Below are 21,433 nucleotides of genomic sequence, written 5' to 3'. Positions count from 1 at the left end.
TGTTGGGGGATGACAAAGGCCCGAGAGGGCCGCTAGTCTCCAGCGCACTATGTACCGGCACGGGTCCGAATCCGCGCGATCCGTTCACCCCCCATGCCGCCCCCCACCGCCGACTAACACCAGAGATCCACCTACACATAAAAACCAGTTTAAGACGCATGTTCGGCTAGTTTGTTGGTACCCCCCAACTCCGCGGATAACGAAAGAGCTAGCTAACATCAGCTTAGGCTGACTATAGACTGCTCCCCTCTAGGGAGCGTTACCAAAATGGGAAAACATCTAAAAAGAGAGAAATTAATGCAAACCTGCCTTTGAGGAACGTCGGCGACTCTGACCACGTCCCTGCTTCTCCTGTCCTCCTCTCACCCCTCCGCCCCGAACCCCGGTTCCCCCGATCCCCATTATCCTGCTAACCTTGGTGACAGACCAGGCCGAACTTGCTTTCTTCTTCCCAGATGACAGTCGGCGCTGCCCGGTGCGCAACGACCAGCAAGACCAGCAAAGCTGCGTGAAAACAAGTAGCGAGAAAGTATGCAGAACTCACCACATCCGATATTACCCGGGCCTGACTCTCGTTATGGAAAGGCAAATATGCCGCCAAAGAAAAAGCTCAAAGCGAAGTGGAATTCGGGGTTTATTTCCCAGAGAGCATCTGGCGAACTGGCGGGAGTTTGGGCTACTTTGAGAAGTGAAGCAGGGGGCTGGCAATCTGCGAAACGGCCGCTCCCGACACCTCAGGATTGTTATCTGACCGCGTCAGCTCAGACCCGAGAGCAGCAACATGTGCGGAGAGCGGCTCTAGAAACGTTTCGCACACTAGGGGTGCTCATGGATAACAAATGTGTCATGTACAACCGCTACACGGTATTTCCTCAACATGCACACAAAACAATATTGATAATGAATATATGTATAAGGATTCGTACTTTTTGTGCAACTACAGAAGAGAATTAAACGACAACGACGTTTTCCCCTTTCTTTGTGAATTGAGCCAACCCAGTTTACCATGCCGCTAAGATCGATGGGACTTGTAGTCTAAGTGCATGAAATCGGAATTACTTGTAGGTTGATTAAAATTTATAACCACATTTATTCAACTTCTCAGAATGGTCTCGGATAGTAGTTTTGATGATTCTGGAAGTTTACCTATAGTAGCTGTATTGTTCATTTTAAAACAGGTCGCAAATAACTTGGAGCAGAGCAGTTTTTCATGTAGTGAACATGCAGACTCCATACACACACCAGAGGTATCCAAACCAGGGGTGGACAATAACGAAGTACTTTTACTTGAGTCCAGTACTTAAATACATTTTTAGTATATGTATTTTACTTGAATATCATTTTTTAGAAACACATGACTTTTACTTCAGATGACAATTTTTATATTGCGTTCATCCCAGGAGAAAAACCAATCACGGTAATCTACTTCTGCGCTGTCAGTCAAGTTGCTATGGGGCAGCAATAGAGCTACTAGGGGTTTCTACCTGGGTGGGTTGTTTTAATTAGTTCTTATTTTCTAAGTTCGTTGCATGTACAGCAATTCCTGTCTGCCTGATGCACACATGTGCATGAACACACACACACACACACACACACACACACACACACACACACACACACACACACACACACACACACACACACACAACAACAACAACGGCTGTCCCTTTGTCAAATCAATTGTGTTTCTATAGGCAGAGTAGCATATTCCACAAGATGTTTATTCCACAGGTTGTACAAGCAATTCAGTGCTTTCAGTAGGCTGTGTCAAAGTCATTAGGTTCTGTCACTGGACTGTGGCAGTAATACAACAAAGTGTTGACATTAAAAAGAAAATGTACTTTTGAATACTTAAGTATTTTTAAAAGCACGTATTCTTGTACATTAGCTCAAGTAAAATTTTGATTAATCACCTTTCTCTTGTACTGGAGTAATATTTAACGAGTATAACAAACATTTTTATTGTATAATTGTTTGTTTGTTATTAATGTGTACTAAATTTGCTATTATGACAAGTTACGATGTTAAGGCATACTTACATTTTGCTTATGAATGCAGTGTGAAGGTGCACTGGATGTTCTACAAAAGCATCATCATACAGGGATTATGAAAGTGCAGTAAATGGACAGCATTATTAAATGTTTAATTCTTGGGAAATTGATGATTGGATGTTTGAAAGTTATTTGTTTACTTGCCAAATCCATGACAGTAATGCGTGGTCTGTTAGCAGCTACCCATAAATACTGATACATCAATTAGAAACTGCAATAACATCACGTCTGGCCTTCATGTTATTATAGAAAAGGCCTTTGGTTTCATGTAGCACATTCTGGTAAATGGGCTGATATTGTTTTCTCACAATGTGCAAAGTAGCCCACAAGCACACATTTAAATGACACAGGGCCTGCTGAGCTTTCAGGAAATGACGAATCTCCATGGGATCTTGGACTAGATGAACTTAAAGCACAGCAACATGCATGTTTAAGGCCTGCATTGATATGTAAGACAATAAGGAAATGATGCACTTTAACCCAAACAGTAAAAAAAGGGAAATAAAGGATATTCACCACAATCAAACAATAAAGTAGAGAGAAATACAAAATATGCACTATGACCAAAACACTGCAACACATTTTTTTTTGCAAGATACAGTCACACCAAAGCACAAGAAGGTGAGATCTGAAGTTTAATTGGAAGAATTTCTGACATAATGTATTTCTTTCACAGTCACAGACAGTCTCTCAGTCTCATGACTTCATATTTATACAGAGAAAAACATCAGAACGCAGTAAGTTATATATATATATATATATTTATGAATACAGAGAGATGGACACCAAGGCATAAACAAAAACACAGCATCATTATAATGTTAAATACAAGACAAATCCACAAATAATCGGGCAGAATATTTCATCTGGAAAACAGGGGAGGGATGTTGTAGAAAAGGTAAGAGCTGGAAAATATGGGATTAAAGTAGTCAGTTACACCAGATGAGAATCTTAATCTCCTTCATATTTTGACACCTGCTAGCACATGTGTGTGCATGTTCCTTACACGTGCGGATGGGCCCAGACAGTCCAACTAATGGATCCTTGGCAGCAAGTATGAATACACAAGTGAACAAATGGCACTTAAGGAAGCAAGAGCGAAAGTAGTGAGCTTCTTTGTGGGCCTGCTCTGCCACAGCCCTGCATCATTACATAAAATACACCACTCGATTTGTTCTTTATTCTATTTCTTTCAACTTCTAAATGTGACATGCAGGTACTACCCAGCTAAGATCATGCTGCTGCAAATGGACCATGTCAGAATCAGGAGGAAACACTAAAGCTGATTTTACCCCCCACAGTACTAACTTTAACCTTAGACCTTGTACTATACCTAGTAAAACTCCAAATGCACCAAATCAATGTGATATTCTAGAACAGAGTTTCTCAATCAGGTCCCACAGCCGGGGGTGACCCTCCGAGCTCCCTGCCAGACAGTCCACATTTTTGCTCCAGCTCAGCTCCCTGGCATTTTTACTCCTAGAGCTTATAGGGAGCAAAAAGGTGGACTGTGTCTATGGGTCCCGAGGACCAGATTTTGGAAACGTCCTAGTTGATTACAGAGAGACACCACCTAACCACAAAGCTAGACAGGACTGTACAGGCAATGCCAAGGGACGATTCAAGCCTGCATGATCAAAAGGGACAGAGAGCTGTCAGGACCACAACAAGGACCATCAGCCTGCTAAATGTCTTTGTGTTTGAGATGTGGGTCTGGAAATATGTGCACCCTGTCCCACTTTGGTGCTCACTTAATGCAATCTCTGTTTGGTCCAATTATTTACCTTTGTATCCCAGTTCTGATCTGTCAGTGCACTTGGATCGACAAAGCAGTACCCTTATTATTCTATTAACACAAGGACACCTGATCCAATCTCTTCCTGATCCACCACTGGTTAATTGAAGTAAGAGAAGCTGTTTCATATGATTTGAACATTTTGACCAGTAGAGGTACTCTTCAAACACAGATCGGTCTGACATGATTAAAACGATTTTCATGAGATCTGGTCTTCAATAATCAGCTGAGCAAAGCTCAATAAAATGAGCAGGCCAACAAAGTGCTCCTGCAGGATGAGAACCTGGAAATGTAGTCATGTCTGATTTTTAGAAGGTTATGAGTGGCCAGTGTGGAATGCAGCACATTGCTGACAGCTCCTCAGTTCACTCGGGGCCAAACGGGCCTCTAGCTGCCTGTGCTTTCCTGGGGTGGTGGAAGGAGATTGGGCATGGTACCAGGGGCGAGTCTAGGGTTTTTTATCTGGGGGTCATAAGAGGGGCCGTAATTCACACAGTAGGCCCAACCAATGATATGTTTAGAAACAATGAGTCACAGGGGTGTGGCCATACTGAGAGCCAATCAGCATTCAGCTGGGACCAGTGCCTCAGTGGCTGAGCCCCCGCATACACCCCTGCGTGTTACCCATTGGAAGGCCCCAGCCATGCTTGCTAAGTTTGATTTTATTGGTCAGTGACGCCTCATGCTGCACTCTGTTCTTCCATTATGTGTATAATGGCCGTGCGGGTGTCCGCTGGTGCCTGTGTGTTGCTATGCTTGTATTGGAGAAATTCATGCTCACGTGAAGCCTCACAGCCCCCGTGCTGCCTGCCCCCCCCTTGGAGACTGAGAAGACCTGCCTTCGGCCCGCTGCACGTTCTTCTCACCCAGCTCTGGGGCGGCCAGTGGGGATCGTAGGGGGAATACTGGTGGGGGTGGAGGGCGGTATGATGGAGGCTGGATATTCAGATGTGGGAGGGAGGGAAGAGGTGGGCGGGGGCTGGTGGGCAGAGGTGGGGGCGTGGCCTGGGGGTAGTCACGGTGCCTAGGGGAGGGCGAGCAGTGGGCGCTTTTCGTCTTCTGCTCCGGGCAGTCGCTGATCTGCTCCAGCAGAGATGGCATGTCACCCTCAATCTTCTCCAGGACAGCTGCCATTTGCCTCTCGATCTGCTCGATCGCGCTGTCCATCATCCAGTCGGAGCTTCTGCTCCCCTCTGCTCCAAAACCGCTGAAGACTACCCCCCCGCTTGAGGAATAAGGAGGACAGTAGTGACTCGCGTACCCAGACAAGCCTGCTCCTACCTCCCTCTCTTCCTTAACAGTGGTTTTGCCTGACAGACCTGGACACTCAGTTTGTCCAAAATCTGCACCTGCCTGTTTCACCTTAGAGGTGCTAAAATCTGAAGTGCTCTTTTCTACTCCCTCCCTTATCTTCTCTCTTCCCTTAGGACTTTCCACCGTCTTCTCAGCCACAGCCTCTGGAAGTTGGGTTTGACACCAGCTTCCAGGGCCGACATCCTGCCCACACTCTCCTTTCAGCCCCTCATGCTGCACCGCCTTGTCTTGACCTACAGGGGGAGCTGCCGTTGGCATACTAGATCTTTCTCCTTCATCAGGGGAGTGTGAGAGCACCGCCGCCATCTTTCTGCGACCGACCATCTCTGGGAAAGGAGGCTTCTTCTCTTCAGAGCTGCCATCCTCCTGCTCCAGTACGATCACTTTGGTGCCTCTGCTCTCTGCTAACTTGGCAGCGTCAGGATTCAGCGGCACGGCCTTCTTCTCTGGTGTGCTTCTGCTTTGCCCCCAGAGGGCTGCATTTTTCATCGTACTGTCCCTTTTGCTCATACTCAGACCTTCCCTGTCTTGATGATGCCCTGCTGGTTTGGGGGAGGTTCTTGCTTTAGAGAGAGCTCCTGCAGAGGATGCGGGAGCCACGCCCACCAAGTGGCTGGCTTGAACTGCCCCATTGCTTCTGTTCGCCTCTCCTGCAGTGGTAACTTCTCCCTTCCCTCTCTCCTCCACTTTTACTTCCATGCACTTCTTTCCGGCCGTCACCTCCAGGTTGGTGTATTTGGTATTTGCCACACATACGTTCCCATCCTCCTTGTCCATCTCCTGGCTTTCGTTCTTAGGACCTGCTTCCCCGGGACCCCCAGCAAGCTCAGGGGCTCGAAGGCGCTGCATGAAAGTAGTGACTCGGATTGCTTTCTGTGTGGAGAGAAAAGAGAAAATGTACCTTAAATCAATCGCGGCCATGCTGCTAGTGTCACCAAGTCAGTTTGGAAATGTAAGGAAGGAAAAGGTATCTTTAACATCGTCAGTAGGCATTTAGGGCAGTTTCCCAACCTGTCTGCCCTTTGAGAATATTTTTTTCCCAGATCTAAACAAAGAAGGATGACAAAATGACCTGTCAGGTGCACATGTGTGTAATGTGTTATGAAGTTAGTATTGTTAAGCATTTAAGGCAGTGTCAACGTCATTCACACAGAGCTGCTGCCAAGCAGGAATGAAGGACGCTTACAGAGATGGAGGAGAAGAACAAGTGGCGCCCCCCGGTGGACATGGCAGTATGTCTTCATTGTCACTGCCTAGTAATGAAGGCCAAATGAAGCTTCTTGAACCACTTTTCAGTATTTTTGACACCTCCAGATGGTGCTCTTGCTATGCATTGGGGCACATATCGAGCATTGTGGGGGTCAGAGAATACAGCAAACGGTTCATGAAGCTTCATATGGCCATCACTACAGCCTACAGTTTGTTTCAATGGAGAAAAGCTTGTCATTCATGAAAAGCCTTGGCTTATCTTGGGTGTTTACAATCTCCTGATGGTCTATCATCATTTCAGATGTTCACACATTAGTTTAAAGTATCAGAATTAAAGACTCTGGATATTTGCTTGGTTGTCATGCCTGGTGATGCAGTATAAGACGTCTTATTCGTGTATCATCATCTGAAGTATGTTGCATGTATGTAGAAGTATGTAGATCTATGAGTCACAGCTGTCCCACATCAGTCCCTTATCTTCTTGTCTTTGAATGTTCTGGGGAAGGATACCCCAACTGGTCCAGGACACTCCCAGCTGGGACACAGAGATGGCATGGATGGATATTTGCGGGGGGGTGGGGGGGCTGCGGTGTTTAAGCTGACGTAGTGGGGGAGGGGGGCTCCAGTGAATGAGCTCAGCCCTGCATTTTCTTAGTAAGGAGCTGTTCTAACACGCATGTAAAACATGCTGTCAGCACCATAAGCCACAGGGTCCTCAGTGTCCCTGCTAAGAAAATGGGGACGGAGGCAGAGGAGGGTGATAAGGCTGAGCCTGCAATCGCCCTCCCTGCCACTGGGGGCACAGTACCTTCAGTTCCTGGTGTTCATGAGCAGGGGGAAGGAGAAAAGAGGATCATTTGGTTAGTTACACTAGGTCAGCGGCCAAACCCTACGCAGCTAATCCTGAGGTCTTGCCCCTGCGGACAAAGCCCTCAAAATGACATAATCCTGCATTCTGGCATCTTCGTTTGGGTCCTTTCATGGGAACTGGCCAGCTGTGTAGGAATATGAGGATCTGAAAAGCTTCTTATATTGGGGTGAGACTTGCTTGGGAGATTAGACTAGAGAAAGTACACATAAAAAATACTTTATTATACATCCACAACCTGTATAGGTGCATTGTTCATTTTTATTCTTGTTAAGCACTGGAAAGTTGGGGGGACAAATCTAAATGAAGATATAAAACAAGTTTCCTTCATAACATGGAAAGAATATGTAACAGTGCATGTCTGACATCCTATTAACTGGGTGTATGATGATGGCAGAGTCAAATTAAAGGCTGTCCTTTAACTTTAAATACAGTACTTAACTGTTTCATCCCAGCAAACAGAACAATATTTGATGTCCCTTGTAGAAAGGATGCCTCAAATTTTCTCTGCTGTTATAACTGCTAGAGGAGGTTACTTTGATGAATCAAAGATATGACATTTTCTTGCTAAAAAGGTACTAAAATATTGAACATACTGTAAATTTATTAGTAAAGAATACTGAGAGTATTTTTAGTAAATGTTAGCGAGTAACACACAAATGCAGAAATCTCATTGTGTGCAAAAACATTTGACTGGTGGTGTGTGTAACCTTAAGGTTGCTTTGTAATAAGTGCATCAGTCGATTTTCAGATAATAGTTTTGCTGTTGCCTGGCCTTGTTATTCTGAGGTACTGCTTACCCTCCACTTAGCCTTGGCAAAATTCTTCTCAAACTGCGCACATACTCCGTCTTTCAGGTTCTTTTCAGAGGCCCCATTACCGGCGATCCTAAAACAGACACGAGACCAAAACAGGGAAGACAGATGTGCCACGATTGGTGAGTTGGGTTCATTGAAAGGAGCTTGAATTCTGGATGTCATGTTTTTATAATAACAGATAAAGTTTCATTTGTTTGAAGTTGCCAAATACAAACGTCTATTGACGACATTTTCAATTCAATTCAATTTATTTTTACATAGTGCCCTTCACATCAGAGTCATCCCAAAGTGCTTTACATGTGTGTGCTGTGACACATTAAACATCATTAGAGAAAGTAATGCAGAACGGGAAAAATGAAGGAAAGAAATTAAATAAAGAAAGACAGAAGGCAACAGAGGAGAGGAACCAAAAACTCCCAAAGAATGATAAAAAAAACCTCTGGGGGTCCAAGGTCAACTGGCTGCCCACCCCCCTGGGCATACTAACATTACTGAAAACAGAAACAAATGGACTCGCTTACTAAAAGCTAGGAATGAGCTGTGATTAAGGATCAAGACAAAGTCCATCAACGAGACATTTCTCAGCCGTCCATGGCGAGAGGGTGAGGTACTTTCATTTAAGTTTGAAAAGGAGACACACATTAGTGTGAGAAATTGTTTTTAAACATGCCTTTGTCAATAATCACAATTCATGGGTTCATGCACTGCAAAGAAAGCACAACCGATGATGTTCATGAAGTTTGTGTTGCTTTCCCCCATGAGTCTCCTGTAGATGTTTGTGTCTATGACTGTGACTGGATGCGTGATTTCAGCCTTTGTGTTTGTGTCTATGACTGTGACTGGATGCATGATTTCAGCCTTTGTGTTTGTGTCCATGACTGTGATTGGATGCGTGATTTCAGCCTTTGTGTTTGTATCTATGACTGTGACTGGATGCGTGATTTCAGCCTTTGTGTTTGTGTCTATGACTGTGATTGGATGCGTGATTTCAGCCTTTGTGTTTGTGTCTATGACTGTGATTGGATGCGTGATTTCAGCCTTTGTGTTTGTGTGTATGACTGTGATTGGATGCGTGATTTCAGCCTTTGTGTTTGTGTCTATGACTGTGACTGGATACGTGATTTCAGCCTTTGTGTTTGTGTCTATGACTGTGACTGGATGCATGATTTCAGCCTTTGTGTTTGTGTCTATGACTGTGACTGGATGCATGATTTCAGCCTTTGTGTTTGTATCTATGACTGTGATTGGATGTGTGATTTCAGCCTTTGTGTTTGTTTCTATGACTGTGATTGGATGCGTGATTTCAGCCTTTGTGTTTGTGTCTATGACTGTGACTGGATGCATGATTTCAGCCTTTGTGTTTGTATCTATGACTGTGACTGGATGTATGATTTCAGCCTTTGTGTTTGTGTCTATGACTGTGATTGGATGCATGATTTCAGCCTTTGTGTTTGTGTCTATGACTGTGACTGGATGCATGATTTCAGTCTTTGTGTTTGTGTCTATGACTGTGACTGGATGCCTGATTTCAGCCTTTGTGTTTGTGTTTATGACTGTGACTGGATGCATGATTTCAGCCTTTGTGTTTGTGTCTATGACTGTGACTGGATGCATGATTTCAGCCTTTGTGTTTGTGTCTATGACTGTGACTGGATGCATGATTTCAGCCTTTGTGTTTGTATCTATGACTGTGATTGGATGTGTGATTTCAGCCTTTGTGTTAATCAGTTAAACTCACCACTCGTGCCACAGAGCATCTTGGGCTGTGATCCTCAGCATCTGGTCCACCTCCATCAGCCTGCAGACTAACTCTTTCGCTACAATATAAAAACACAAAATTAGCATTGACTGCTGAATAAACCAGCACATGTGAACATCACTAGATTCTCACTGCTCTCATCTTGACTGCCAGGTGTGATGCTACTCATGTACTAAGTGTCTCCACAGACAGTAACCATACATGCAGGACTCAGAGGTGAGGTCAGTACGATGCTGTACCTGCAGGAGAGATATCATCCCAGTAGGGGGAGTCAAACTCAAACTCCCCAGACAGGATGCGCCGGAAGATAATGCGGTTATGAATATCTGTATTCTCCTCCTCTGTTTCATCATAAAATGGTGGATTCCCAGACAGACTGGTGAGGAAAATTGGGGAGACGAGGAAGGAAAATACAATTCAATTCCATTGAACTTTAAAAAAAAACACATTTTCACAACATTACATTGTCTCAAAGAGCTTTACATTATACCTGCCCAGTGCACCCAGAAAGCAAACCAGAGGTAACAGACACAAATAGGAAGAAACCCTGGAAAGAGTCTGACTCAAAGGGGGAGCCTATCCTTGATGGACTGGCAAAAGAAGTCAAATTAGCAAAGCGGAGAAGAATTGAGAAAGAACAAGTGTGGTAAGGAGGAAGACTGAAAGAGAGAGCAGACATGAGGAGGGGTGTGCAAAGTTAGTTACAGTCATCACTGCACCCAGAGCTGTGTTTCTTGGCTGTGTGTTTGGTGAACTCCAACCCAAACTCACAGCATGTACATGATGACCCCAACGGCCCAGCAGTCAACGGGGCGGCCATAGCGATGCCTGGCCACAACCTCAGGAGCTGAAAGCAAAAGCATAAAGGCTAACGGATGAGCATTTTGTAGTCCAAGGCATTCAGAGAGATAGACAAAATGTGATTCTGCTCGGACTTGTAGGTTGTTCATAAGCATGTGTACACGCACAGCTCCATAATGAATACAGACCAGCAAACATTTTTACTGCATAAAAATAGAGGAGACAGAAAAACAGAGAAAAAGTAAAAGTCGTACCTAAGTATTCCGGTGTGCCACATGGTTCAGTGATAGCACCGTTCTCAAACTTTGACAAGTAGAAATCCCTTAATACAACTTTATTGTGGTTGTTCTCTGTGTAGTACATCAGGTTCTCAAGCTGAGGGCAGCAGAGACACATGCAGGAATAAGAGTTTTAATGTTGCTGCATTCGTAAACGGCAAAAAGATCATGATTTCAAGAAATACAGATCAACTTTGGCCTCTTTTTTAGTGGGCTGATCAATAATTAAATATTATATATTAAAATGAATTAATAGGTTACACAAAAATATATATTTATTCTTGCCAGACAGCAGAATCGTTAAATACAATATGAATACAAATGAAAACTCATGAAACGACTGAGTGAAAGCTGTGGTGAGAGTCGTGGAAATTGACAGTTACAAATATTCGGTGATCGAGTTGTAAAAATATTTCAAGGAGGATGGAGGGGGTCAATGTCTGCCATGAAAAAAGTGGGAGGTGGGGGGGGGGGTGGTATACCCCACAATAAAATTTGGTAGCCGGATTGCTGAGGATTGATCATAGGGCCTGCATTAAACAGTGCTTTGGTCCGGATGTGGATCAGAGTTTGCCAGTTGAGTACCCCTGATGAAATCGGTAGGGTAACTTTATCGTGAGCAAAACTACACAGTGCAATTTGGGGGGGGGATGTAGATTTAAAGGGGACAAAGAAAACAGAATCAACATGTCACTTATGTAGCTTCTTCCCACCTACAGTGATGCTGATCAGTCAGTCTTCAGCTCACCATAACATTTGCACTGCTCTCTACCACGGCCCACATGCAGTGATGCTGATCAGTCAGTCTGGAGCTCACCATAACATTTGCACTGCTATCTACCATGGCCCACATGCACTGATGCTGATCAGTCAGTCTATCACAGTATACAATCTATTTGTATATTCTAGGTAGTTTCTATATTCATATATATTTTACTCTATTTTATTTCTATTTATTGCATTTTTCTTAATTATTTTCTGTGTTGCCTGTGAATATATCACCAGTACTGCCCAAATAAATCCTTAGTACATGCTGATATCTGGTCATCAAGGTAAAGTCTGATTTTGTGCTTAATTTTCCCACAGTGCGATGGCATCCACCTAGATCCCAAGACAATTCGAGCCATCAAGCTAATAGTTTAATGCACACACACCATGCAGACAGCTTCCATTTGTCACGTTAAACACGATCTAAACTGTGTCTAGGACTTAGAAGATTTTCTAATTTAACAGTGTGGCTGTTTGTGGTCTCGGTTACCTTTTAAACTAATTCCAGACCCCTAGTGTACCTACCTAACTGTAAGCAATCAATAATAAACTCATAAATGCAATATGAACACAGTCAGTGTTATGCCGTTTACACATTTCTTTATAAAGAAACACTAAAACAATTTCAAGTTATACTATGTCCTTGCGGCAGTAAAGTAACTATATTGATCCACAAGAGGGTGCAAGAGACCCAGGCTTCTAAAGAACATTAACATTATCAGATACAAATATGATCTGACGGGAAGGGAAATTCCGCTTGGCAATTTAGTAATGATTAATCGCAATTATATTTGTTTTTCATGTCATAGCCATAAGGGGTTCTTGCAAAATTACAGTTTAATATTTTGAAATTATATTGTGACTAACCCACCACAGGACAGGCTTTCAGAGACAGGAGGAACAGGGAATGTGACCACAAGGGGCACTAAAGCCTCAAAATGCAGACCTGTTGGTTCAGAGGACCGGGCGGGCTTTTCCCAAGCAGACCGTTTAACTTGAACGTGCTCCCATGTGGGGCTGACTTTGGAGCATACCAGAGTAGCCCAAGGACATGGGCAAACCAGGCAGAGCCAGAGGCCACAGTCCAAGAGCTATGAGAGCAATGAAGCACTGTGCCGTCTGGTAAGCTTATATGTTAGAGAGGTAGAGAGGGTGTGGCTTCTTTGCCCTTTTTCAAAAAGGATGACTTTAGACATGTCGTAAGTACAAATATGGGCTTTACACCACCTAGTGGTCATGCAGAGATTAATAACTGGGGGGGGTTCATTTTAAACTGTAGCAGACTTGTACCTCTCTGAGAGCAGGGGCAGACGTGGAGAGTCGAAGATGAGAAAAGAAAAATCCAGGCCAAGATTTTGTTTCAACCAACCAGTTGAAATAGTCACAGTGACAGAGAACTCAGCTGGTTGGTTGAAACGAAATCTTGGTCAGGATTTTAACTTTCGGGATCTGAACTTTCCAGCTCTGCATGGGAGGCTGGAGAAGTGCAGGCAAGCAGACGCACCTTTAAGTTCCTGTGAACGATATTGATGGAGTGGAGGTAAGCCACAGCCTCCAGGACCTGGCGGATGACGTTTGAGGCGTCTCTCTCTGTGTAGTTTCCCTGGTCCAGAATCCAGTCAAAGACATCGCCTCCCGTGGCCCTGATTCACCCACACACATGCGTTACTCTACCGTCATGAATACATTAAATACCGTCACACATGAGCCTCATCACTATCATTCAGCTCACTGAAATTCCTTCCTACAAGCACAGATGCCTGTAGGTCCCCCCCCCGGGCGTGTCAAATGACAGAGCCAAACGAGTCATTCATCCAGATAAGATAATTAGTCAAAAAATAGTGAACACTTTTGCTATTAATTGCTATTACACACTGATATGACTAACACAAGCCACATTCTCAAATGCAACTTTACAATTTAATTTAATACCATTGAAATTAATATGTTCAAATAGCATATTCATCTGACCAGTAGGAAAAATTTCCAGTGCCTATAAGCCATCTCCAGCATTGTACGTACAGTAAGTTAGAAAACTGCATTTTAAACCACCAAACCGAATTCCAGGTTGAGTATACTTCCAATAGTGATACAAGGAATAGTGAATATTTTCCACTGTTTTCTCTGCTTGGACGTCAGTAAACTTTTGCTAATGTCTTGCTGATTTTCACAGAAACACAAGAAAACAATGCTGGAAACGTACCACCAAAATGCTGAGATGCCAGTATTTTATTACTAGTAGACTTTGGGACTGAAGAGGTTACTATATGTCATTGTTTTGGGTTTGAATGGAGTGTGAACAGGAACCACAGGTGTGCACGGGGAGCTGCGCTTACAGTTCCTGAATGATGAAATATTCTTTCCGGGTCTCAAATGTGTCAATCAGCTGCAGAATATTAGGATGTTTGATCCTAAAAAAGAAAAGAACATATTTAAAATCCAACAGGTAATCTTCTCCTGGGAAATATTTGTCTTTGTAAGTGAGTAGTGTTGAGTTTTACAGATGATGAAATGGAAACTGTCCCCAACATCAAAGAATGAGAGATATTTCTCAGACGTCTTTTGCCGAAACACGATCATAATGTGGTTAGCAGTGCTACTGCCTGATGCCCCTCATATCGGCCCCTCTCTGGCACCTCTTACATTTTCAGGATCATGATCTCATTCTTCGCAGCTCTGCGGACTTTCTTGCCGTCCTTCTTCAGGAACTTCTTGCACACGTAGACTTTGTCCGTCTCACGCTCCTTGACAAGGCACAGCTCGCAGAACTCCTTGCTATGGGAAGCAAAGCCAAAAGAAACTTCCGGTTAAACAGAGCATGGAGTAGCCAGTTTTACAAAGACCATATGACACCCGGTTCGATGTCAGTTAAACAAAAACAGGTCGTTTCCTTTAAACACAGAAATCTCTGTCTGTATAAAAATATACTCAGATAAGACCAGAACTTGGCAAAATGACAATGATTTGATCTTTCCTGAAATACATTGTAATGTATTTTAATCAGGTTCTGAGCTCACTTTTGTGCATTTATTTCAAAGTTCATCTAACCAACGTGCAAAGTGGGCTCTCAGGTGCCGAAAAACCTCCCAATATTCTGGTTTGGCTCCCCCTGCTGGTAAGGACAGAGACCAGAGGGTCGTTCTGTGGATACTTACGCCTTCAGGACTTGGCCGAAATCGTATTTGTCTGTGATGTCCGACAGGCTGTTGTAGATCTGCCCATCTCGCACAGCAAGGCATCCAAAAGGCATTACGACACGTAGCTGTTCAAGATAAACATCACACAGTCACCCTATGACAAAGGAGCACAGGGCAACATGCAAACGAGTGGGTCCAAGTTCAATAAAGAGCTATAGTGTACTTAACCTGGATTGTGCATCTCAGTAAAATCAATCGAGTGTTATTTTAAAGCAGTGCAAGAACACAGAAAACTCGAAATACCAAAGAAAAAGTATCTGCATTGTTAAGATCCATCCTCCACTCAGCATCTTTCACCACAGCAGAGATTAAAAACACAGGTTTTCATTCTAGGTATACATATAGGTATACATATAGAGAATGTTTTCCATAAAAAATAAGGCCACTGTAGAGACTTTCAAATCAATCATGGGATTTGCATGTGATGTTCAAAATAATTAGATTTTTAAGCAACATGCCATTAAATCATACTGACGTGTAAACAGGGCAAACTTAACTGCATCGGAAATGACGGTAACAACATATTAACAACTATAATGATAAAGAAAAGCATGAAAAATGTTCACCATCAAAAATGAATGCAATGCTGGAGTAAATGCTTTTGTGACCCATCTGCCGGCCCCTAATCGTTCTCTAATCTGGCCCTGATCTGATTTGGGGGGGCTGAGAAGAGATACTAAAATACCAAATCACATGGCCACAAAATGATGTAATATTTGTCCGCCTCCTGGCTGCAATTTAATTTAACAACGATACTGGTGGAACTTTCTGTCCAAATGCTAGCGGCAGCATGTTAGACTGCTGGTAATCCACCACACGCTTTACTCTGAAACTTCACCTGACAGACCCAGTCAAAGAAAATTTGTCTCAAGCCTAGAGAGCCAGTGTCTGTCAACAGTCCACAAGCAGCCAGACAGAACTTTAGCAAGTTCACTTTGAGAAATGTCTGAAAACTGCACCATATATATATATATATATATTATACATTTTCTAGACCCTTTTCCAAAAATCAGCACGAACTTGTCCAAAAAGCCCAAACCATTGCTGTAATTTCTACTGTATTGACTCAGGGGATGAATAATTATGGCCTCAGCGGCTTTCACTTCTTCCCTCTTTCTGCTGACATTTTTTCTTTGGCCCATATCAATCTTCGGCTTGAATGTTCACGTTTTGACGTAATTCAGCAAAAAAGTGGAGACGCCGGAGGTGGATGAAATCCTCTGACAGACACTGTATATAAATCACACTCAGTCCTTTCAGCGCCTATTCATTTACATTTAATTTACTTAGCAGACTGTTTTATGCAGAGCGACAAGCATTAATTTGAGAGAAAGTAGAGTCAGACAATCCCTGGAGCAACTGGGGGTTAAGGCTATACACACAAGGAAGGATCCTGCCAGCCAGTGCCACTGGATAAACTGGTTCATGTTGCTTGAAATCACACATCAGGGACAAACAGGTCCGTTTCACTGGTTTTTCTCCTCCAGCACTAAAATACTAACATTATTCTAACATTGTGAGTATTGTTTTCTAACATTGTGAGTATTGTTTTCTAACATAAAGAGTATTGACTGTAGGAGTGTACCAGCCATCTTCAGTATGATTTGTGGCTGAAGCAGCTCTGATTGACTGGAGCAAACTGACATCCCAGCATTGTTACTGGTTCGCCTTGCATCCCACCAGTCTGTTTTCTGATGCTTCACTGTGTTGACATTCTGCCAGTCTGGCAAGACTAATGACTGGGGCCCTTTCAGGTTGTGGCATCATCTTAATCTGGAAGCCTTGACAGTAGCGTGCACGGACTCACTCACAGTCCATTTTTGGTGTCTTCTTCCCCCCAAACCTTCTCTCAGCACGTCCAAAGGCTCCCACGCCTCGTTATGACAGAGCAGCTCAGAAGTGAACGGCTGAGGTTTACGTTCGTCTTACTTGGAGAAGGAGGTGGAGGAGGAGCATAACCAGTAACTTGCCCCAGTTCTCTCCAGTGGCAGAAACACACTTTTTTTGTGTGTGGCATACTCAAGGTCTGCTTCAGCTACTCACTGCAGCCGTGTGTGGGCGGAGAGGTGAGGTTCTTATCTTCATATTCGCGGGCAGTCAGCTAGCAGCCCTTGATCATAGAAAAGCTTAGGGTGACTAGCAGCCCTGAACAGCAGCTGCTGTGGAGTTCTGTTCTCCTTGTCACATGTTGCATAAGAGAAGCTGCTGGGTATTTTGTTGCAGAGACACAAATTATCTAAATAGCCCTGTCGTCAGCATAACTTCACCTCAACAACACCCAGCCTCATCGTCGCCCTCATTTCTGCCTCCACATATACTGTTAGATTGTAAAACACTTTGAGATCCTCATAAAATATTTCATAAACCCCAAACCTCCGGCCTGGGGAATGACCTGTCCCAGTTATATCACTTTTCACCTGCATTTCTCAGTCAACCAGTCAAATAAAAAAAGGTTTCATAACTCAATACCAGTAGCAGACACTCTATTCAGCTTTTTTCTCCAAGGCTAAATCACCCCTGTGCTGTTGTCATAATCCTCAGTCTAATTTTCCTTTAACTGCTTCCTGTTTCTGCTGAGCAGCTAATTGGAGCAGAACTTCAAATTTCCTTTTGCGTAGCTAAAGACGTTTGGTATATTTCTCACTAGGGAGGCGGCATGGTGGCGCAGTGGTCAGCTTTGTTGCCTCACACCTCTTGAACTGGCGTTCGAGTCTCTGCCTTGGCTCCATGCGTGTGGAGTTTGCATGTTCTCCCCATATGTGTGGGGTTTCCTCTAAGTTACAGGGTTTCCCCCCATAGTCCACAAACATACTACGATGAACTGGAGTTGTCAAACTGTCCAAAGTGTGCCCTGTGACGGGTTGGCGCTCCATATACCCATTGCCTCTGAATAGGACAATTGCGTATGGATGATGCACAGATGTTTCTTACCAAGTGTAGCCATGGTCTTGCCAACCAGCACAGGAGACACTTTGACCATCCACACCCTTCTAGCCCAAAGGAGATCTGCTTCTGGATTCGGCCATCTGGGTTGTTGTAGTTAAATGTAAGGCTGACGAATTAAACGACTTAAGTGTCTCTGGTTTCTCCGAACACGATGTGCTCGATGAGCTCGACTCTGTCCTATACTTTCGGAATTACTTCCAGGAAACAACCACTGGGTTTATTTCAGCCCTTGATCCCACAGGCCCACGGCAGCATAACTGAGCTTTGCATAAACCAGCAATACAGGCCTGTCCCCTGCTAGCGATGACTGTGGCCAGGATGCGAGATCAGTGTCATCAACAGGAGAAATAACATCACTGGAAGTCTGACGAAAAGAAATGATGCTCAAAGGGAGAGGATCAATTACGGTGCAAATGCAAACAAGGGAAATAATGACCAAATAACTGGGAAAAATAACAATGTAAATTAAATGGAAGCACACAAAAATAGACCACACAGTGTAAAGATAGAAACCAATTCTAGCTTATTACTTTAACACATCTGGATTACGGTCTTTCATGACAGCATTGACTCAGTATATTATACAACATCTAAGACCTGTCTGGGTCAGTTTTCCACCTGCTTGCATTCAGTGCTGACATGTCTTTGGCTATTGGACTCCCTGAAAGCAGTTGGTATTGACTGAAAGACCCTTTATATAATGATATTAACTCAGCTTGTGAAGGATCTGATGAGAGAGGGGGGGTGCAGAAGCAAAGAGTGGAGGGACACTAGTTAGTCCTCCTCTGGGTGCCACAATCTCTCCCTGAGCCCATTGCCAGGTAATTAAAGCGATAAATCATTATTCCATGAGGAGTCAGGCAGGCAGTGCTGCTGTCAGCCACATGTGGCCTGTTTATCAGCGCTGGGGTGTGGATTCTCACCAGATCGGGTCTCGCTGCTGTTCCCAGACCATTTCGGTAACAGAAAACAGTCCTAATATCTGCTGAGTATTATATATCGAGAGCATTGTTTCCGTGGCACTCGCCAGTCCATGGCACCGGGCAGACGGGTGGGACTGATGGGTGACTCTCGGACTCTGGAGCTGAAACCAGAGTCAGCAGACACTCCCATTGCTTCTCGAGGTCCTTTTAAATCACACAAACTCTTCCTACTTCTTACATCCAAAGGTAAAGCGTATTTTCAGATAATGCTAGGTAGTATTTTGTAGAGAGACAGTTTGATATACATTTGATCTTAATGCTAAATCTTGGTGTGAAATGAATTAGAACCAGAACCAGAATTCACTTCATTGGCCCGGAACAACTGCATGTACTGGGAATTTTTTGCAGTATTGGTGTATACATTCGCAGGCACCATAGAACATAAACTAATAAAAATACAATAGGTAGAATTAAAATAGTACAATAAAACGGTGCAAAACTGTACAATATACTATCAAGAAATATAAATGAATATGAAATAAAGGAGATGTGCTGAATATTGAAATATAACATATACAGACGCTCCTCTACTTTCGAATGCGTTACGTTCCGAGCGACCGTTTGTCACTTGAAATGTTCATAAGTTGTTATTCAGCATCATTTTAAGGGTATATGCAAGTACAAAGAACTAGGATGCTGGGAATATGTACGTTACACTGCTCCGTGGTGGGAGTAGCGGCCAGAAGTCATACTAGGTGGGATTGTTGCGCAGAAAAAAAAAATTATGTTGCGGACAGTAAACGGGAGCCCAAGGAACACAATTTGGACTTACAGTCCTCTTCGTTCGTATGTCTGAAAGTATAATAGATAGACAGATTAGACAGATTAAACAGATGTGCAAAAATGCAGGCAGAGTCAGTGGGGGACGCACAGGCACAGGGACTGTGTCAGCGGGGGTCAGGGGGCTTGTTGATGAATTCAACTGCTGAAGGGAAGAAGCTATTTTTGTATAGTGTGGTTCTGGTCTTGAAATTGGTGAATATAAAATTATATGTAGAGAGACCCACCAAATTTGAGTTTTAGTCAAAATACAGAAAGTGGTTTATTTCTGATGCAAAACGGTTCCTGTAACAAGTAGACATTATTTTCTTCTTGGGTGTTGGTATATTTAGTAACACACATCGTTACACAGACACTGATTCTACTAAATAATTCCAATGTTTAAAGCACCTGCCTTCTCGCTGCTTTCCCCACAGAATGGCTGCCATCGTTTTAGTTTGAGCTCCGCTGAGGATGACTATGTGTCTCCAGACGGAAGTGCAGAGTGCGGAGCCTCCTGCTTGTTCGAAGCCAGTTTCTTTCAAGTGGCCAGCCTGGAAAAGTTGATGTCCAGACTTTGACAGAGAGTGACGTAAAAGCAGTGAGTCACCAGCTACATTGCGAGTGTCTGATGTCATGGCTTATAATGACCTGCCTATAGGCTTAACTCCCATCCTAACTGCCAGGCCTTCAGTCCTGGGAATAAACAAAGAAGGAAATGAACGCAAGACCCAGTCAAGGTGGAGGTGCTTTTTTTTTGCCAACTGTGACAAGTTTAGCACCATGGTACGTCCATGCTGTCTTTGTGACAGGAATAGTAAATAATGAACCGGATCAAAATATGTCTCAGAAACTTTCATGCTCTAACAGGCGGCAAACGAGAGGCAGAGCACTGCAGGACGGGCCCTGAGCTTCTGCGATCGGGTGCATGGTGTCCGCAGCCGCCCGACTCGCTTTGAAGCATACCGAAGGGGGGGGGGGGTTCACACCGACTTTGGGGGCTGTTGATGAGGAGGAATGAAGAAACAATATAGGTGGATGGATGATGAGATGTGAAGGAGATATAAACGCTGTCAGAAGACAAAGATGGGGGAAAAAAATGAGTAAAAGAAAATCAGGGGTGAAAAGCGACAGAAGGTCTTGGGCGGCTGGGACACTCACTGTCGCTCTTCGGAACCCCCACATCATAAGTAACGAGGTTTCCAGAGAGATGCAGAACGCGGCCCCTAATTACCGTCACCACATACAGATCCCGAAGAATTTCTGCAAATTGCCAGCACTAGATCTGACCCACCAGAGATCTTCAAAAGGCAGCACAAAATTTGAATCCTGCTTAATTAGGAGTAATCAAATCACTTAATTTTTCAGAAGCCATTTCACGATGTAGGTGACCATTAGTATTTACATTCGGTGTGGTACTCTGACTTTCAGACCCAAATCAAGAAAATATTCTTCTTTCCCTTTTTCAATCTAAACACAGAAAACAGGTAAATGTCTAGACAGGGCGAATAGTGACCGGGGGTCAAACAGCTCAAGGATTCCTACATCATTATAGGCTTCAGCTCTAACAAAGCCAGAAGCAATAAGTATGCATCAGGAATACTAAAAGAGAAACGGGATGAAACTGGTTCGCAGACGGAGAAAAAAAGGTTCCGACGGGGAGAGGGCATTTCCATGTGACCCTCAGTGAGACACCCAGAGTACGGACCAAGGCACTGAAAATGGTGGGCGAAGATCTGCGGCTGTTATAGGGGACCTGGAGACTCAGAATTCCAGCAGAAACTGGTCTGAGGTCAGATTATGGATCCTCCTCCCTCTGCTTCATACACAGGGCAGAGTAACTGATCTCGATTTGTTGCTTGGTTACAGTTGACGTTAGAAAAACGT

The 21,433-nt window shown here is 43.8% G+C and overlaps 1 protein-coding gene and 1 long non-coding RNA gene across 2 annotated transcripts in view; one reads left to right on the top strand and one right to left on the bottom strand.

Moving 5' to 3' along the window:
- Positions 1 to 1,784: 1,784 nt before the first annotated feature.
- The window catches only part of camkvl (CaM kinase-like vesicle-associated, like), a 38,486-nt gene continuing 18,837 nt past the window's right edge, over positions 1,785 to 21,433 (bottom strand). Inside the window, exons 2-11 of the mRNA XM_049023938.1 lie at positions 14,817 to 14,923; positions 14,305 to 14,436; positions 13,998 to 14,072; positions 13,166 to 13,304; positions 10,870 to 10,990; positions 10,586 to 10,661; positions 10,054 to 10,190; positions 9,794 to 9,872; positions 8,038 to 8,125; positions 1,785 to 6,033 (exon numbers count right to left, since the gene is read on the bottom strand). Coding sequence (XP_048879895.1) covers positions 4,636 to 6,033; positions 8,038 to 8,125; positions 9,794 to 9,872; positions 10,054 to 10,190; positions 10,586 to 10,661; positions 10,870 to 10,990; positions 13,166 to 13,304; positions 13,998 to 14,072; positions 14,305 to 14,436; positions 14,817 to 14,911 — 2,340 coding nt within the window. The 5' untranslated portion in view covers positions 14,912 to 14,923 and the 3' untranslated portion in view covers positions 1,785 to 4,635. The remainder of the gene's footprint in view (positions 6,034 to 8,037; positions 8,126 to 9,793; positions 9,873 to 10,053; positions 10,191 to 10,585; positions 10,662 to 10,869; positions 10,991 to 13,165; positions 13,305 to 13,997; positions 14,073 to 14,304; positions 14,437 to 14,816; positions 14,924 to 21,433) is intronic.
- On the top strand, positions 7,226 to 20,168 carry LOC125748105 (uncharacterized). Its single transcript, XR_007399465.1, has 3 exons — positions 7,226 to 7,406; positions 8,095 to 8,174; positions 19,984 to 20,168. It is a non-coding gene; the product is annotated as an uncharacterized LOC125748105 (long non-coding RNA).

Source organism: Brienomyrus brachyistius, chromosome 8, assembly GCF_023856365.1.
Source record: "Brienomyrus brachyistius isolate T26 chromosome 8, BBRACH_0.4, whole genome shotgun sequence".
Lineage (NCBI taxonomy): Eukaryota > Metazoa > Chordata > Actinopteri > Osteoglossiformes > Mormyridae > Brienomyrus > Brienomyrus brachyistius.
Note: the sequence above shows the minus strand (reverse complement) of the source record. Positions and strands in the feature narration are given on the sequence as shown.